Source organism: Leptosomus discolor, chromosome 2 (genome assembly GCF_034619465.1).
Source record: "Leptosomus discolor isolate bLepDis1 chromosome 2, bLepDis1.hap2, whole genome shotgun sequence".
NCBI classification, from domain to species: Eukaryota; Metazoa; Chordata; class Aves; order Leptosomiformes; family Leptosomidae; genus Leptosomus; species Leptosomus discolor.
The window spans coordinates 66589778-66609617 of NC_141392.1; the positions used below are offsets into that span (position 1 = coordinate 66589778).

Below are 19840 nucleotides of genomic sequence, written 5' to 3' on the forward strand. Positions count from 1 at the left end.
AACTTTCACTTCTGCTTAATACATGTCTTTCAACATCTGGGAACTCAACAGGCCTGATTCTCTTTAATACTGGCACTCTTTAGAGGGACGAAAAAAAATCCTAAAATGTACATCAATTACATTTACACTCACTATACATCCACCTCCATGCTGCCAGGGGTATATACACTGGGTCTTTGTAAAAAGTAATCAGTCTCCAAGTGATGGGGTTTTTCGCCAGTTTTCACTTGGCTCTCAGTTCTTCAACCCTTAAAACTTAATTGCTATAAATATCATTTGCACTCTCTTTTTACAGAATTGAAAAAAAAGTATTCAACAGGGAATACAAACTCAGTGAAACAATGCTGACAATTCACAGCAAGAGATGGATATTACCTAAAGAACTGATAGTTGAGATTTTTGTTTCATGATCTCACTTACTTTGTTTCAAAACTGTTATGTCCCCTTTTCTTTTTCTCCTGGCTCTCTGTGAGACTCTCAAGATCCTTCCTTCAGGTTTGTCTTCCTAAATTAAAAAAAAAGTACAGTAACTTCATTAGTTCAGAAGTCCAGTACAGTAAAAATGGAGACACCTAAGGTTTAACTGTGACTTCATTTAAGTGGTTTTTGACATAGCTTTCTGTTATCTCAAACAAACCTGCAGATGTCTAATAAAATCAAAGCAACAAATCACATCAAACACAGTGAAAATGACAGGCAGAAGGACTCTCAACACACATCACTCAGCCAGCCAGCCTTGCCTAAACCAGGGACAGATCACAAAGCCTTCAGCAGGCCTGGCTAAGCCAGAGATAAATAGCAGTATCTTTGATACGTTCATGCTTCCAAATTAAAGGTAAACCTCTTACAGATTTAGTCTCCTTTTTTCAAATGTACAATTGCTTTACTAAATATAAAATGGCACTGATCCTTTTCATTTATTCCATCGTTTGTGTATTAACAGTTTTGTTAACCCGAAGAGATGAACAGAGTAAGTACTCATTTGGGAGGGCAGATGCACGGAGGCAAAGCTGTCCCCTGACTTTTGCCTAGGATACTTCTATACAGAGAGCTACAAATTCCCTTTTGACAGCTCTAGTGTCTTCAGCGTTTTGACAACTCAGCAGTTGTGGAGCTCTCCCCTTCCCCCTCAAAACTGCTTCTCCCAGTAGCGTCACAGCTATTGGCAAGAAAACAAATATTACAAGAAATCAAACATTATAGGGAGGTACTGCGATAATTTTTCTGTGCTGAAGACACAGAAAGTCTAAGTTAGTATAATTTTTCCTTTAAATTCTTTTTGTTCTGTTTGTTCTTAAAAAAGGAGGGAAAAGAGATTTATAAAACCTCTTATCAGTTCATTGTCAATAATTAGAATTTACTGATGAAGTATAATTAAATTGGTAAGTGAACCAACTGCTTATTGTGGCTCTGATAGAATGATGCCATCACTTCTCTTTGCAGGCTGACAAAGCTACTGATACTGCAATATAAGGCAAAACTCCCACCAAAATACTTGCAGGAATGGGTTTATGATGCATACTGACAGTTTCATCGGGATTCTCTTTCTTCTCCCCATTATCCCTGGACTCTTCTTTGAGAGGTAACTTTGCTTTTCTTTTCCGAATGCCTTTGGAATCATCTTCCCCATTGCATTCCACGCTGGGCTTTTCCTCCTTTGGTTCTCTATTACAAGAGTAACACAATGACACAAAGCCAATATTATTTCACTTCTCATATTCACAAAACAAGTAAAAAGTGAGTAAATCTGAAGGTCAAGTGTTTGTAGGTCCCAGGGTATTATACCAAATATATTCTTAGAAATACTACTGAAAATTACATCTGTCAAAAGAATTAATCTGAAAGACACACAATAGCAACTGCAAAACGAAAGCTGTCAGCTTACACTGAACAAGTTCTGCATGTTTTACACAGTGTGTCTTTTCCCATGTACCATCAAGTCTCACAGAGAAGCAAACTGTGAAATGTTTAGAACTGCAGGGCACTTTACAGAAAGCAAAGCAAAGATAATTGTTAAGTCTGGCAAATCCAATTGGAAAAAGCTGGTATTTGACTGTACAAATTGCTAAACAAGCAATCAGAACAGAAAACTTTGAAGCAATTAGCTAAAAATGAAGGAAAATGCACAAAATCATAGATGTTAAAAACTGCCATAATGCAGTAATATGCAATACAGAACGGACATACTAACACGAACCTTCTTTCATGATGAGATGAACTGCACTAGCTGAAAGAAAAAGAACAGAGGAACTACACTATGCTCATGTTTTCACTCGCTGTCATCTATAACACAGCTCTTGCACTTAATTATAATTAACTTAGCACACCAACCATCTCATTACTCATTATCTTAATCCCAATGATTTTGAGACAGGGTGGGAGTCTGACACTGATTCATGCATCCCATAGACTCGTTTTACCACTTGCGTCTGACAGCAGAACACAGCACATTGAGCAAAAAAAGACTGCCTTCAACATCAGCGTTAGACAAAACCAAATGTTGTTAAAGCACTTACATGAAAAACAGTGAAAGAACATTATAAACCAATGCAGGCTCACCAAACCATGGCATCTCCCTTTGCCCCACCATTAATGTTTTAGCCCATCACTTCTATCTCATGCTGCATTTATACCAAATTCTTTGTTTCTATGCTTTACAATAGCACCTACTTGTTTTTTACTTGCTGGGCACATTTCTGGCTGCAAAATTTCCCTTCAGGAACAAATTCTTCTATGGTACCATAGCGGTAACAGTTTTCACAGAAAACAAGTCCATCCATTTTTGCAGTTTCCTTCAACCTTGTGGGGATCCCTGTCTTTTCTGAAAAGGCTGTACAATGAAAAAAGTAACTTCACTTAGGTAGAGGTGATACATTTCCAACAATCCCCAGCAGGCCTTGCCACGCAAACAGAGAAACAAAGTCACATCACTCTTGTTAGAACAAACTGGGAGTTAGTGTCTGTATGGGGTCTGCATTCCTGACAAGCAAGCTGGGTTTTCACACTGCAACACAAGAGAGAGGACTCCAGCGATTTCATGGCTCTGTCATCAGTGGCATATCGACACTGTTTTTGTGGCTATCCATGGAAGGAATGAATTTTGTGACAGGCACCGTGCTGACTGTACACAGAGTTACCACTGCACAGAGTCCATCACCTCCTCTCCTGCTGATGTGCCTCATTTTTGACCTATATATAGGGTCATTTGGGAAAAAGGTTTGGGGGAGAGTTACCTTTCAATAGGCGAACTTATTTCTGGAAGTAAATCACTGACTACATTCTACAGTCTCTCACAGCTGTAGCTATTGCTCAACCTGCCTGAGGTCTACCAGAAGTAAAAAATGACTAATTTGCAACACAGAAATACTAAGTTACTCACTCATCCTAAGCTACAATTTCCCCACAAGAGGTGTGTAGGAGAGGATGCTGTTTCTTTCTCTCACAGGCAAGTATGAAGCACTGACAAGTTCTCCAGCTTCTAGAGTAGGTCAACTTTGCACCTTCCTATAAGGCAAATTTTAAGTCACAAACTATTTCTTTTGCTTGAGCACTGCACTGTCTTTGAAAGCGGAGTCAAATGAACTCTTGTGTGCACACTGTCTCCACTAGAAGAATATATAATTAATGTGCTATATTTACACTCCAGCATCATTAGTGGTTCAAAACAATTATTTCCTCTCACAATGGAAAATTTTAGCAATATTTTTATTTTGGAGGAGCATTAAATTAATGAAGGACAGTGTAAGGTAGTAGTAGGATGCTTATTTGGTATGTTTATGTGTCCATAAACACACTTTAACTCAGTAGCAACTTTCTATTTTTTTCAGGTTTACCAGACCATAGCGGGTGAAATTGTAGGCTTTACTGTAGGTAACTGTGATCTCTCAGTCTAAGGAGAGAACCTGTTGTGCTACTACACTATCACACTGTTGCCACTCTCATCACAGATTTGAATAACTATCATTGCCTTGGGAGACAGACCTACAGAACACAGTAGCTATGGTCTGAAGCTTCAGACTTCACAGCTGAGGCTCGAACTACTTTCCCACTGGCATAAATGTTTCACCTATTCACAAAAGTCACATGCAATTAAGACTTAATGGTGGAGGAGTAGCAATGGAAAACTAATTGAGTTTGCTTATCGTGCTGATATTGATGATTATTAAACCAAAGTTGTGAAGTCTGCTTTTCAAAGGACTTAACAGAATGCATATTTTAAAAGATAATTGATAAAATACAGTATCAACAAGGGGAAAAAAACATAAGTAGTTATAAGTAACCACAAACCCAGTTGTAATAGTCTCTTTCACATTATTCCATCATTGCTGGAGTCAGGGTACCAAGATTTTCAGAATTTTTGACCATGTAAACCAACTTCCCTTGAACAAAAAAGGTGTTTCCTTACATCACTATTTTAAATCCAGGAAACACTTTATTTGGTAGACAGATACTGCAACTATTAGAATTTTATGAAGATAAACATAAATGGTTACTACACACTTATTTTAATACTGTAAAAAAGTATAGTCAGCAGGAGCAAAGCAACAGTGCAGACACACATTGACATCAGTGGTAGCAGCTGAGCAGTAGCCAGTATCATGTGAAGGCAGTTTACAGTGCGCGGTACTTCAGTCAGAAATGAACTGCAGGCAGTTAGTACAGTCTGTGGACAGCCTGGAGAACTAGCCTAACAAAAATAACTAAAAAATTCTCAATCATTTAAAGTCAGAAATTGACTATTTTGCAAACTAAATACAGGGAAAATACTGATTCTAAACTTAGAAAAAAATTACTGCTAGAAAAAATTGTGGCTGTAATTGAACTTCAGATGTTTAACAGTGGAATTACTTCATTTTAACTTAAAATGCATTTATCTTCATACTTATTCACACCCCAAGAAACAGGTAAAATCATCAGAGGTACTCTGTGCATTAAAACAAGGAAGTTTGTGGTGGTTGTTTTTTGTTTTGGGGGCAATCTTTAAGAGAAACTGACACATTAAACAAAACACAGTCCTCCACAGAAAATGTTTACTGTCTCTTAGCTGACCTTCTTGAGCAGTTGGAACCATCCAGGTTGTAGTAGCAGTTGCCTTTTTAACACTTTCCATCTCAGTTTCATCTGTAATCACTTCCAGGGCCCCAAATTCATTCACTCTAAACTGTAAGATAAAACAAATGGCATATAATAAAAATTTACTATGGCATCTTCTTCTATGCATCAAGACAGTTTTTACACGATGTCCTCACCATTTTATCTAATTTCTGTGTGCTTCTACTTATCCCCAAGGAACTGGAAACAAGCCTTTCTTGTTTCTATCAAGCAAAATGCAAACTCATTTTGTTATCTAAAAATATTAATTTGCAATAGCTATTGATACAGATGCCTCCACATGCAGATCAACATCTAACTTACACACAAGAAACAAAAAATCAGTAACAGAAATTCATGAGAAAATCTCCTAACTGTAAACTTTTTATTGCCAGCAAAAATAACACACTCCTGTCACCAAGTATTTTTGTTGAGGAAAAGGGAACTGAACGTCAAATACAAATGCTTCACAGAGTGCAGAAATCTCAGCATCCTACGAAAACACAGTACTTCTCCACTGTAAAGCGCACATAAACAAACACCTCAAGGCAGTTTATGAGCTGCTTAATTACACACTAAATGTGATATTACTGTCAGCCAGAAGCAAGGCTCAACAATATCCCACATGCTGTGCTTACACAGGAGCGCCAGGAGTTATAACCCTCCTGCCAGAAAAGTATCTTCCAAATGCTGTCATGATTACAGCACTACCAGATGAAAATAAACTTCAGCTTCCCAGTCACTATGTGGTTTGCAGGCCCAGCTGGTTACATAGGTTGAACTCAAGGCAGAGTTTTGTCCCTGATCATTTGCTCTGAAGAGTGAAGGGGTGTAACTCTCTGAGCTTTGCCACAGAGGACAGGTCTCTAGCAGTGAGGTGCTCTCACCAACAGAGATCAACAGGAAAAATTACACCTGAAAGAGTCTCTCAAAGCTCCCCAGCACCACCTGAGATAATATTCCTTCAAGGCAGTAGCATGAAGCCTATTTCTGTTTCTCTGGTCAGGTAACTTTACCTTGGGAAAATGAGAAGGGGAACAATTGCCTGGCACTACATTGCTCTTTCCTGTGCCTCCAGAGGCTGCAGGATGAATCATGTCCACTCACTTTGGACCCTGCTACGGTATGGTACTGAAAATAAGCCATTCTGACTGAAAGCAAAGGTAAGTCCAATCATGTACATACCACAACAGTGTGCTTTCACTAACACAGTCCTTCCAGCCTCAGCATTTACAAAGAGCCACCAGGTCCTAAGTAATGTGAGCAGCTCAGAAATAATAATCTGAGGGAAGGGAGAGGAAGAAGAACCTCACACAGTTGTATGACTTCTAGAGCCAAGATTTTTTACTTGCAATCAGCTATGCTCACACAGAAGCGCAAGTGTGGACAAACTGTCAGTAAGTCCATCTGGACTGAAAGACCAGGAGCTCAGCTTTGAAAGGCAATCAAATGCAGTAACACCACATGCTCATACTCCAGTTTGTGGACAGACATTCACGCTGTTCCACCCAAAGAAAAGCAGTGGAGTTACCATTCAGAAGGGGATCCTTGTGTCTTACGGCTGACTTACGCACCCAGCCTGGTTCTTATTCTGGTTAAGTTCATTTTTGCTATTGGTGCTTTGCTGCTTCCGCAATAGATGCATGCCAGAGGGAAAAACCTTCCTTCTAACTCTGCAACAGCTGGCTTAGCAAGCAGGCTGCGAGCACAGACCAAAACACGGTGCTGTGGTCCACCAACTGACAGGTCACAGGGAGGTTACGAACCAGCTTCTGGCAACACTCTCCTGCACCTTCATACAGTATCAGCCAGAACATCCATACGCCAAAGGTATTTCTGAACAGCCCAATTAATACCTAGGACATTTCTGCATGATCCGACCGACGGTCAGCTCTGAAACTACACACAGGTTCCTCCTCCACCAGGGCCTCCTGTGGTATGCGAGGATGTCACCCTAGCGAGTACAGTGACCGTCCAGCCTTTCTGGCTTCAGAGGGCTTACTGACAGGCATCAAACAATGAAAGACAGATGACTGTGGGGAAGGCTGCTCCCAGCTACCCTTTCACTGGAGGCTGTTCACAGCAGCGAGAGCCAAACCATTAAGGAAGCAGCTCTTCAACAGGCAGGCCACCACGCTAAGGTGGGCTCAGTGGTGGAGAGTAACCACTTGCTACTACTGCCTTAGCAGGCAGGAGGGCACAACAACACTTCTGGGAGGCTGCCTCATCTGACCTCCGCATCCCCTTGTTTTGCCCACAGCCTCCCTTTCATCAGTGTCAGAGGCCTCCAGCTCCCGTTCAGTTGCAAACTGGAAGGAGATACATCTGCTTTCGCTCGCTGCTTCCCCAGCTACAGCTTCAGCTTTGCTGTGCACGCTGAGCTCTCTGTAGCTGACCAGAAAAACACCTCAGACCTGGGGAGTCATACTCTGGTTTTAGCTGGGGAGGAAAAGCAATGAAAAACTTGTGACAGGGGTTAATTGCTTAAAAATGGGCTAAAGAGATGTACAGAGCAGCAGGCTGCACAAAGCCATCACAGGATAAGAGCTGCCAGAGCAATGTGCCAACTAGTGTCTACCATTGGAAGCATGACAAAAAAGGATCTTGATTAATGGTGGTTTATGTGTCTATGAAGAAATTCAACACTTTCGTAAGCCTCTACTACTTAGAAAGTAGGTGACAAAAAAAACCTGAAAGGTTCTGTCATAGTATTTCCTCTGGTTTTGGTGATCCAAGCTAAAATATCTCAGAGCAGTTCTCCCACATATTTCCCTGGGTGTCCTGACAGTCTGGAAGTTTGCAGCAGGTGATACAGAGGAAAGGAAACAGTGCCATTGAACTAACTTCTGAAGATGGATCCATAGCTTTCTGAGAAGTAAAAATTTGTTTTTAAGTCACAAAACTCCTTTGCATCGGATGAAGCAATTTTCCTTAAACTTGTCTTCATTAAAGCAAACAGTAAAATTCCCATTGATGGAAACAAAGTTGTCCATTATCAAGTACTTTTTAAATAACCTCACAAAGAAACCTGATTTTTGTCACTTCAGTGTTTAAAAGAGAATAAATTATAAAGCTTGTTGGGTTTGAATTTAATCCACTTCACTTTTGGCAAATGCCTGTTTGCAAACTTTAAGTAACCTCTTAAGAAGATAATTCTCTATCCCACCCAATGGAGCCAATGGTCTTAAAAGATCAGAGGGCAAAGAAGAATAGGAATAAATGTAATATCTGGATAGAAAACATAACTTTCAAAGTTTCATGTACAGGTGAGCAACAGGTCAAAGATACACATTTTCAAGTTACTGCAGTTCTTCTAACACAAATGTATCATACACTGATCCAACTGTTAGCGGTTAAGTATACAACACAGAACTAACTTAGCTGCCTTGTTTAGCAGTTTCCACAAGGATCAATAGGGAATTAAAGAGCAGCTTCCATCTAAACATCATTAGAGATTCCTTCCACTCAGAGCCGAGATACATTTTCACATTCTCAGGAAACGATGCCCCAATACACCAGGGCTTCAGCTTTTACGACTGTTAATTTAATCACCAGGAACATTTTAATATTCATTCAACCAATGAAGAACACATTTAGGGAAGTCAAGGCTTAAATAAACAATAATCAAACACCATAAACACTTTCTGAACCATTTCTATCTGCCCACATGCTAAGTTTTTCTACAGGTATCAAAATCACTATTTATAAATTTTTTAAAAAAATTAAAATTGCATTAACATTTGCACAGGACTGGAACGAGTACAGTAAGTCACTGAGCCTTCTTCTGTTGCAGGCAATAGCATCACACAAAGTATTTCATCAATATTTCAGCTGCAAAGGAAAAGTGGCCAGATTTTCTGCTACCAGCGCCTCTACTGAAAGTCCGTTCCTGAATTCCTTTCTTGAAAAACCTTCTAACTTTTCACCTAAATCCATTCATAGTCAGTTTATACCCATTTATTCTTAACCCAGCATTACCCTATGGATTACATGGTTCTAGTACTGTGGCGCTTACTCTCTGGATATACATTTGAAGCAAGGAATTATGTACCCCCAACCTTGATCTTATTACGCTAAGCACAAGCTCCTTCTGTTCTTCTTCGGAAAATGGTCCTCCACCTTCTTGATCAGCCCATCATTCTTTGCCCACCATATGCTGGGCTTAACTATGGAAATTCACTTTTTCTCAGTGAATGTGACTAAGCATAACACCACAGGTGGAATTCTGCTGTACCCCCTCCAGTGGGTTTAGGACCTTTCCATTTCCAATGGAAGTTCTTTGCCTTAGCATGCAGGCTGGAAGGCACTCTGTAGTTTTATGTAGGGTGAATTCTCTGTTAAAAGGTCTGTCAGTTCTCTTCCTCCACATTTCATAAAAATACTCTACGTATTTGTTGCTGTGCGGATAAAAAACAATGCAAAATTATATTGCACATTAATTCTTAGAAACTCAAACCTACTGGGAAGAAATACATACAATCTAGTTTCAAATTAAGTTCCTGCTATTCCAGGTGTCTAATTCACAGCAACAAAGATCAGACTATGTCTGTTTGTTATTACTTGTGCCGTTTTAAGCGTGCACAAGATCTCATTAGCAGAGAGCAAATCAGAATAAAAGCTGCTATTGTTTCATACAAGGTAAAAATATTATTTGGGACAACTGGCAGAAATAAAAAGGAACAAAAAGAAGTAGAATTGAAGGGCAAAAAAAGAAGGAAGAAACCCCATGCATCTTAATGCACAGCTTTAAAATAAATTAGAAAAAACAGCCAACACTACCATCTACTGGGCAAGATAAGGACAAAGAGTTCATTGCAATAAAGACAATTGTTGCTGCAGTCTGACAGTAACTTTCAGGAACGAAACTTATCTTGACCCCACAACAGTGTGATTGTGGACCAGCTCAAAAGAAACCTGCAAAATGTATCCTATCCAAAACAAAAGTAAATTGAGTAAACACTCTTTATGCCTATGAACTAAACTTAAAGTATCAGAGTTATACAGCAGTCTGTCAAGAGGACCGACACCTGGGACTCCAGTGATGCCAGCCAAAGAACTGCACTCAGATCTCTGGCTAGCAAAGAGTTATCATTTTAATCAACATTTAATCACAGTGATTGCAGTGGGACTGCTCAGATAAATCAGAGCCTTTCTGGCATCTCACAGCTCTTCCTCTCTTTAAAGCAAAGGAATCGCCTATTGACATTCTACTGTCCAACCACATCTTGCTACATGCCAAACTATTTTTTTACATATTACTTAAGTTGAATAAGCTAGTAAATGCCACAACTTGTCCCCTCAACTATTTTCCTCTTCTCTGTGTGTGCGATACAGTCTTTACGTGCACGATCACATACTATTTTTTTCCACAGAACCCCTGCTCCAGGCAAGGTCTGAACCGCATTCAGAAAATGAGGCAGCTGTTGGGTATTTTTATATTCTTTCTTCAAGCAGTAAAGCCAGTCTTATTTACTCTACACAGTTTGAAAGCAGAATGATTGTTTATTTTCTCAAAAAAAAACCAACTCAACACTGAAATAACAAAGAGCATGTATCTAAAAAAGCTTTAGGCACTCTAGCAATTACTGTTACAATGCAGTGCAAAGTAATTCCTGAAACAAAACCTCTGTTCTCAGCCACTTACAAAAAAAAATATACATCTCTTCTTAGCTCTTCATCCTTCTGAGTACTGTGCTCCCAGCCTATTTCAAAGCACTCGGTAAGCACGTGACCCCTGACGCTTGCCTGGTCACAAAATTTTGACTCTTTCAGCGATAGAGACAGCTAGGGGAACGTGTCCTTGCACCTCACTATTCCCCTTTGACGATGAGAAGGGATCCTGCCTGCACACTGCTGCTCTGCAAGTACAGCAAACGACAAACAACTTAAGCAGGATCCCAGGCTATTTAGGGCTCCCTAAATCATAATCAGCAGAGATTAAACTCCACACCATGACCAAAGGGTTGGGCCAGACCCCCTCTCACTGGAATGATGCTGTCAGGAAAAAAGTCAAGCACTTCAAGCAATCTTCAATTGATTTTAAGGTGCTTCAGTGACACTGAAATAGGCTAATCCTGAAGCACAGAAGAAGACAGAACAATTTGCATCCAAAAGGAAAGGTTTTTTCCTATCTGGGCAGTCACAAGCAGGAAAGGATTACTATCAAATTACAGCCTTCCAAAAAAACCCAAATAACAGGAACATTCTCTCATCACTTCTGAACTGAAAGCTTAGGTACCATCAGAAAACATATACCTTTAGCAAAAGAGACTGACATTTCCCCAGCAAACCACCAATACCTCAGTCTTGTCTGCAGTAACGTTCAACTATTTTATTCTTAGACACTCCTCAGGCTCTTCCAATCCCCTCCTCTGCCCTGAGTGCTCAAGAATTATCTTAGTACCAGAGGGCTTCTCAATGATTTTTCTCCACTGCAAACTCAGCCTGCCTTATTATCTCCACTTGAGTAGGAAATTGCAGCTAAACAGACTTTCTTAAGGTGACACATAAATCAGTGACAGAGTCAGAAGTCAAGGCCTGCCAAGATGACGCTTATTGATCCAGAAGTTGACCTACAAAGCAACCCTGGCTCCAAATTATTTTGGCCAGAGTATTTCTAAATATCAAACGCTAGTATCTCATGGGGAACTCAAGTGAGTGACAAATAAAAATGAATGGCTACCTGCCAAAGTTTTGGTTCCAGTGAGTTGTTCGGCACTGCACAGGAAGGCTGTGGTAGAAGCAAATGCAGGGCTAAGCTTTCCTGTGTGGGATTCACCTGCATTAATCACAAACTACTCCTTTTCCTTCCTGAAATCCTCTGCCCAGTTATTTACAATTCTAACAGCATCTACAGCAACTGGCACAGTAGAATTTGTGGTAAAATAGCATGTGATCACTTCAGTGAAGACTCTACTGTGACTACACGAGGAAGCCAAATTAAAGATCCAAAGGCAAACCTAATTCTGGCATTTCCTGGCTTTGGAGTTTTAGCAATGTTAATAGTGAAATTTCCTTTTCGGTCTTTCCTTTTTTTAAATAAGGTAAAATCATTCTATGACAATGCAAAGTCTTAACCAGAAATCTATGGCGATGAAGAACAGCATGAGCTAATTAATTACATTAGGTCACAGCAGAAGAAAGTTACTTCCACTCAGAAGACCAGACCACTAGGTACATCTGCTGGGGCTCACACGTGGTCAGAGAAAGTCTATTCTGCCTTGCTTTCTCCTCCCTGCGCCACCCCTTACCAGTTTCCCTGAAGGGAATCTATCTTCTCTCTGGAATAATGCCTTCCCGCTGGAGGCAGTGATTTAACCAGTTCCCGGTAGCTGATGTTTCCCACGGACACTCTCAGGGACTCTCCCCTGAGAGAGAAATGCCTTCCCAGATTCAAAGCGCAGCATGTGCCACTGCGTGAGGACAGAAATAGCTTTGCACTGTATTTAGTCATTGCCTGAGACACTACCAGTATTTCTGACATATATTCATGTGAGGAAAAAAACAAACTTGTTTTCAAAATGTTAATTATCTCAAGCAAGCTTGAACACAATTTCAGAACGGACAGGTGGAAGGATGTGCTCTACAGCCTTGAGTTGCTGCACCTATGCATCCAGAGACACAGCACTCTGAATCATTGTTAGTTTCTTTACAGTACAGCTGGAAATAACAAGCACCATTGACCACTATTCCACCATTCATGTTCCACTATTACAGTTGGTTTCCTACAATACTGGCTGCCCAACTTTATTTACAGGTTAATTTCTTCATCAAATTTATTTACTTTTCTTTTTTCCATTCAAGCACAATTTGTAACCTGGAAATAATGACCAAAATTCTGTCCATGCAGTATATAACAGCTCACTTTCCAAACACAAGCACTAGAAAACTCATTACGAAGTACTTCGTAAACTTCTGTCACTGCAGTAGGAAGTGACTGTAAATTATTACAGCTTTTCCAATTTAATGAGTACATTTAAATCTTCAAGTGATGGTGTTACTGCCTGCACTCAGCAGAGATTTAAAAAAAAAAAAGAGAAAAAAGAGAAAAAAAGAAGAGTATTTCACATTTACATTCACACCATGCAGAGTTACTGGTAAGCAATGATGTTTCTCAGATGAGCATACATTACTTAGCTTGTCACATAACGCATTCTGTAATTTTAATAAACTATTTTAAACTCTACTGGAATTCAACTTTTCTGTTTTATTTAAACATCTTGAAAAAACTAATATACAATGCTAAAATTTTTGTTCTCAGTCTTTGGTGCATCATACTGTACAATTTGTAATTCTCCCTATCCCCTATAAAATTTGAAATTCTAGAGTTTTTCGACAACCACTCACTATTTATCTGTCACACAGCACGCTCAAAGCAGCATTGAAGAAGTATTAACTATTTTATGACTATTTTTGCTAAAGAGTCTTAACAATGTATTCCTACAGCCTTTTCCACCTACGGGTGACAAAAACTTAACAACTAACACTGCCCAAAATCATACAAAAAGAACATTTTCAGTATTTTAACAGTGTGGAAATAGACATAGACATAAGACACTATGGCATGGCTGAGAACAGAGGCTTGGTATCTGACTGGGCTCCCTTGTTTTGATTAGACTGGGATATGACTGCCCACTGGTGCAGCCTATCTCAGTAAAGTTTCATAGTCATGAAACTGCTCATAGGACTTTGTAACGAAAATAAATAATGCAAGTTTTTATTTTTGATTAATTGTTCTTCTATATAATAATAAAAGCTAAATTTTAGCAATAATAAGAAAATATTAAGAAAAGTTACTTGTAAATGTTTCAAGCATTTTACACTACTTACAACAGTTTTTTACAAGCTTTTGGTCATAGAGGAACTTGTATTCATGAATATGGAGTGGTTCTTGAAAAGAATGGTTGCTCAGATATGCTTGCCTGATAATCTGAGGAGGCTGGATATTAATATAACACAAGAAAAGAGATTTCTTAAAAAGTGCATATGTAAAAATAAGCATGGAACTTCATCATGCAAGTAGTAAAGTGAAGCAAATGCCAGGGGAGGTTTAGATTGGATATTAGGAAAAATTTCTTCAGTGAAAGGGGTGTAAAGCATTGGAAAAGGCTGCCCAGGGAAGTGGTGGAGTCACCATCCCTGGAGGTGTTTAAAAGATGCACAGATGTGGTGCTTAGTGAGATGGTTTAGTGGTGGACTTGGCAGTACGAGGTTAACAGTTGGACTCAATGATCTCAAAGGTCTTTTCCAACCTGAATGATTCTGTGATTCTATGACTTATATGACTAAAAATAAAGACCTCAAGTGGGTAGCTCCTCAAAATTTCTACATTAAAAAGCAGGACTTCAACATTTTGGTACACAAACATGCTCATACAATATAGTTTACCAAATCTGAGTGTTCAAAGACAATTTTCCCCAACATTTTATGAAAGACTCAGTGTGAGAATGTAAGCAATACACTGTCTGCAATGAATAGTTCCATTATTGCTTATTATTTATTATAAAAAAATAAACAAACACTCTTAATTCATTACCAAGCTTTAAAAATATATTTTTTGGATCTGTGCACGTTGCTACTACAGTGTTTTCACCAGATTTTTCAATTGCAGTTCAATATAAACACATGGCAATGGTTTGGTATCTCTAGTGGAACAAGTCTATTACAATTTTTGAAAGACACATGCAAGCTTACAAGAAGCAACTGCTATGTAAGGGCATTTTCTTCAGGTTCAGGACACAGAATTAAAACGCTCTGTTATCAGGACAGTTCAGGTAAACCATCCACATTAATCCTATTCTGAGAATTCCACAAAGAGCATAACATTATCTTCCACAATCACATTTACAGCTTCAAGGGAGCAGTCACTCTTTTAACCACCAGTATTCAGAAGTAGCTCTTAAAAATAAGTTGTTACAATTATCTCGAAAGCTTAAAAATTATTACTATACTAACAGCTTAAATTGTTTTGGTATCTATATCAATGCCTAGTCTTTCATGAGTCTTGATGCTCCCTGGTCCAGCTCAAGGTAATTCTGCATTGTTAGAAAATATTCTTCCTGAAGGAAGTGTTAGAATGGCTGTATTTCAATTTTATCCAGTAACCCCTTGCTTTTGCATTTAAAAAAAAAAGACCAGAATCAGCCGCTTGGCCAATTCTCTCAGGTATCTTTTATCATTCTGCTTACATTACCATCGCACCTCTGACTGCGTCTTCCCTAGTGCCTGGACCAAAGAAAGACTTTCTGTCCAAAAATCAAATACCTGTTTGATTACAAATCAAAGTAAATAAATAAAAACAGAAGAGCAACCTTAAAATGAAGCTCATGCCTTCCTGAATAGGACACAGTTAAGAATCTTTTTACATGATTTCTTGAAGCTACCCTCAGCTACACCTCCCAGGCCCTTCCCTCGCTTTGTATGGAAGTTTTCCCATTTCTCTACTAAGTAATGATCCAACCTTTGCTTTGGTTTTGTTTCTTTTGACATGGGGTAACCAGAACTGAAGAAAGCACGTACCAGTGATTTATAAGAGATTATTATATTTTCCTGCACTGCTCCCTTTTGTATTCCTCAAACATTTCAATACTATCTTTGCCTTTCACACAATGTTGCTTATTAAAATACATAGGCATTTCAAAAGCCTAGACTTTTAAAAAAAATACAGAGCTGGTCAGGGATGTGGAGGCTGATGATACCTTGGCAGCAGCAACCGTGACATGGTGAAGTCTGAAATCCTGAAACAAGCGAGCAAAACAAATACTGCAACAGCAACGCTGGACTTCAGGAGAGGCAAAATTTGGCTTGTTCACAGATCTCCTTGGCAGGATCATACAGGACACTGCTTTAAAGGGTAAACAGGCCCAGGAAATCTGGGTATCTCTCCAGGGACTTCACACCAGGAGAATGATGCATGCCAATGCACAAGAAGTTAAGCAAATGTGAATGAAGGCCAACATGAATGAACTAGGGACTCCTGACCTAGTTCAAATGGAAAAGGAAGTCAGCAGAACATGAAACGGGAAATGTTATTTAGAGAAATTATAGTGTGATATTGCTGTAGTGTGCAATGACGGAATTATGAAACCCAAAGCTCAGCTGGAGAAGAAATTAGCTAAGGCAACAAGAAAGGCTTCTGTATGTGTACAGGCAGCAAAAGCAAATTACCAAACTGGAGGGAGTGGCTGATAAACTGAAAGGCAGGGTTGCTACCCAGAAAGACCTTGACAGGCTGAAGCAATAGGCTAACAAGATCTCCTGAAGGTCGACAAAAGCACATGCAAGGCCTTGCACCTTGGATGGAAGAGCTGCCTGTACTACTATAGCCCGGGGGCCGACTATTTGAAAGCAGCTTTGCAGAAGAGAAGAAGACCTACGAGTTGAACGACAAGTGAGCAATGTGTCCTGGCAACAAAGGCGGCCACAAGCATCCAGGGCTGCTTTAGCAAGACAGTAGTCAGCAGGTCGAGAGAACTGATTACTCCCCTCTATTTTAATACTGATGAGACCGTATGTGGAACACTGTGTCCACTATAGAAAGACACTGACATACTGGAGCAAGTCCAGCAGATGTCCACCAAAACAAGTAGGGGCTGTAGCAGGTGACATGCAAGGAGAAGCTGAGCGAACTTGTTTGCTCAGTCTTAAGAGTGGAAGGAGAGATTTTACTGCTGTTTTCCAGTGGTTAATGGGAGGATATAGAGGGGACGGAGCCAAGTTCTTCTCAGATGCGCACAGTAAAAGGACAAGAGGTAACAGGCATAAGCTGCAACAGGGGAAATTCCAACAAAATATCCGTAAAAGGAAAAAAATTACTACGAGGGTGGTCAAATGCTGGAATAGGTCACCCAGAGAGATTGTGGTATCTCCAACTCTAGAGATAAACAAATCTGTACTGGACAAGGCCCTAAGCAACCTGATCTAAGTCGGCATGAGGTCTGGGGTGCTCAGAGGCAGCGTCCTGAGATCCTTTCCAAATAAAATTATTCTGTGATTCTATTCTATGGTTCTGTGATTTAAAAAACAAAATAAAACAAACAAACAAAAAAATGTAAACACACAAAACCACACTTGAAACATGTATGCCCTGAATTTCAAACATTTTTTGAATTCTAACAACAGAAATTTTATCAGGTACAAGCAATATAATGGTTTTCAAAAAACATGCATTTTCTTGTGAGATTCCTTTTAAAAATTAAATATAAGAAAACCTCATCAATGTTAGTCTAAATGGAATGACACAAAAATATTCACCATAATCAACAGGAAATAGGTGCAAGAAAGTCTCTAATACTGAAACCATATTTTTAGCTAACACAGCAGAGGACATCTGATGACAGAGTGAAAAGTATCAGATAAATAAAAAAAATACATAAAGTATTTTGAAAACAAAACAAAATTGTTATAATTTAGTTCAGTAAATACAACCAGTGTGAAAAATGTAAATAAAAGTACTATTCCAATATCATTCAAATTTCTAAACTATACCAAGCTCAGAAATACTCACTTTATTCATTTTTCTAGACACCCACATGACAAAAGCACAGCAAAAATAAACTATTTTTAGAAATAAAAAGAACTATGAATATGAGACCGTAACAGTCAATGACAGTGTAAAGATTCTTAGTGATATGGTAATAACAGTCCTCTAAGTGGACTGAATTTTCACACTTAACTTTTGCGATTTCTTTTGGATTTTGTGCACTTGATTACTTCTGTCTATATAGTGAGGCAGTGCTAATTTATGCCTTCCTACAGGGATGACGGCTGTCTGTGCCAGCACCAGAAACTGAATCAAGAAACTCCAGAACTAAAAGCTAACAGGCTACAGTCTCTTAACTCAGAGCTGCAGATTCATGTTTTATTCATAAAAGCAGATACCTACACACCAGCTTGTGAAATACTTTCTTTTGACATGTAACATTTTCGTTTCACTTATTAAAAAAATTACATATCTTACCTTTAGGTCACTTCCTGGCAAAGTACCTATGCCATCCTTCCAGTCCATAGCACTAAATACATCAAACTCTTGACCATTTCCACTAGAGGCAGATTCATTCATGATGCATGTACTAAAAAAAAAAAAAAAAGATTTTATCTGAAAATGCTATAAGTGGTTTAATGCGTGTATCACCAGACATTTCTTCAAATGCACTTCATAGATTACTATCAAATGCTTCCCTCAGCACACTGGCAATGTAGACAACTGATGACAATGCTGATAATATAAATTAATGTAATAAAAGCAAGGGGAAATCTTTTGGAAAACCTTGAAAAATAATACCTGTTTCATACACTAGAAGGCTACTAATGAGGCTGTATAGGAAAGAAATTAAATATTTCCAACTGCAAATAAATTGACATGGGGAAAACATACCTCAAGTACACCTAAGAAAAACATTTGTTCTGGGGAAGTCAAGACATGAGTGCATGCCTGCAACAAATACATTAAGCACTGAGTAACAGAACATTTAGAATGTTAGAACGAATAGAATGTTTTCCGTAATATCTGATAACACACTGATGTGAATGCTCCACCCAAGTTCAAAGTAAAATTCCAAAATGAACTTGAAACTGCCTTTCATTTTCACCACCTGACTCAGAACAACCAAATATTCCTTGTCTGTTTCCATACAGTTTCACTAAATTTTGATTTGCATTTGTAAAATTTATTTATGTTTACAGAAGCACATATACACCAGAGAAAACTACTGCTTTGCAAGACTTTATTTTACTGGATCCCTCTGTTTCAGAACAGCGAAAGGAGAGGAGAGAATATTTATCTTCAGAAATAGTTTGGATTTGGACATCGTCTTCTGAGGTAAGAGTTTATGCCAAATAATTTGCACAAGCAACAGAAGTATGTAGCACTTGCCACTGATCTCCAGCTTTGGCCCACCACTTGTCACTGCCATAAAGATGGCATCAGTTGCGCTGAACTGCAGATGTTTCTAGCAGCCAGTTGTGACTACCATCAACTTCCTCCTTTCCACTTCTTGCAAACCCAGCAGTCTTTAAATCTGTGGCCTGGCACCTAATTTACTATTTGTTCAATGTGAAATCTCACTCATTCATTTTCTTTCTGAAGAACTTCTGCACTATACCTAGCCGTTGAAATAATCTGCAGCAAAATTAGCTCCATCTTTGGTTTGTGATCTATTAGCAAAAGCTCACCCCTTTTCAAATCTACACTTTCTGAAGTCTTTAACAAACACTTTATAAGCCTCATACTCCATCTGCAGACTGCAAACTTTTGCTGCAGGTATTAGTATTTGAAATTCAAACAGGTAGAGAACTTCTCAGTGCTCGACCTTGTTTTCTAAAATCTAATTTCTAATCCGGGTCCCACTCCCAAAAATCTGCAAATATCTAGTAATGCTCTCTGGAAATCTGGAGTTTCCACAGAAAAAAAGACTGAGCGGTATTCATTTACTCACAGATAACAGAAAAAGATGCAAACCAAGCAGAAGTAAACTCAGGTCATCTAAAAGCTTTTTACTGAGAGTTTGAGGAGAAAAATGCTTAGCTAGTTAACTCTGTTGCATGAAAAAGAATCAGATTTACATTTTTTTCACCAGATAAATTGTACCAATCACTGTAACACCACCACTACAGACACATCCTACTCTGCTTTTGGGTCTGCAATGTTGACTCCCTTGTATTTCTCCTTGGTTTCCTCCTCATTTCTAGCAGAATTCTTTAACCCCCCCAGCAACATCTTACTCCACGAGTACTTTGTTACACTACAGCC

The 19840-nt window shown here is 39.0% G+C and overlaps 1 protein-coding gene across 2 annotated transcripts in view; it reads right to left on the minus strand.

Annotated features, from left to right (window-relative positions):
* The window catches only part of L3MBTL3 (L3MBTL histone methyl-lysine binding protein 3), a 73300-nt gene extending 55139 nt beyond the window's left edge, over positions 1 to 18161 (minus strand). The window contains exons 1-5 of one of the 2 annotated variants that reach the window (XM_086461235.1): positions 18050 to 18161; positions 5050 to 5161; positions 2671 to 2830; positions 1527 to 1665; positions 421 to 505 (exon numbers count right to left, since the gene is read on the minus strand). In XM_086461235.1, coding sequence (XP_086317361.1) covers positions 421 to 505; positions 1527 to 1665; positions 2671 to 2830; positions 5050 to 5161; positions 18050 to 18151 — 598 coding nt within the window. In that variant the 5' untranslated portion in view covers positions 18152 to 18161. The remainder of the gene's footprint in view (positions 1 to 420; positions 506 to 1526; positions 1666 to 2670; positions 2831 to 5049; positions 5162 to 18049) is intronic. The other variant, XM_086461234.1, reaches the window with a different exon arrangement.
* Positions 18162 to 19840: the final 1679 nt, after the last annotated feature.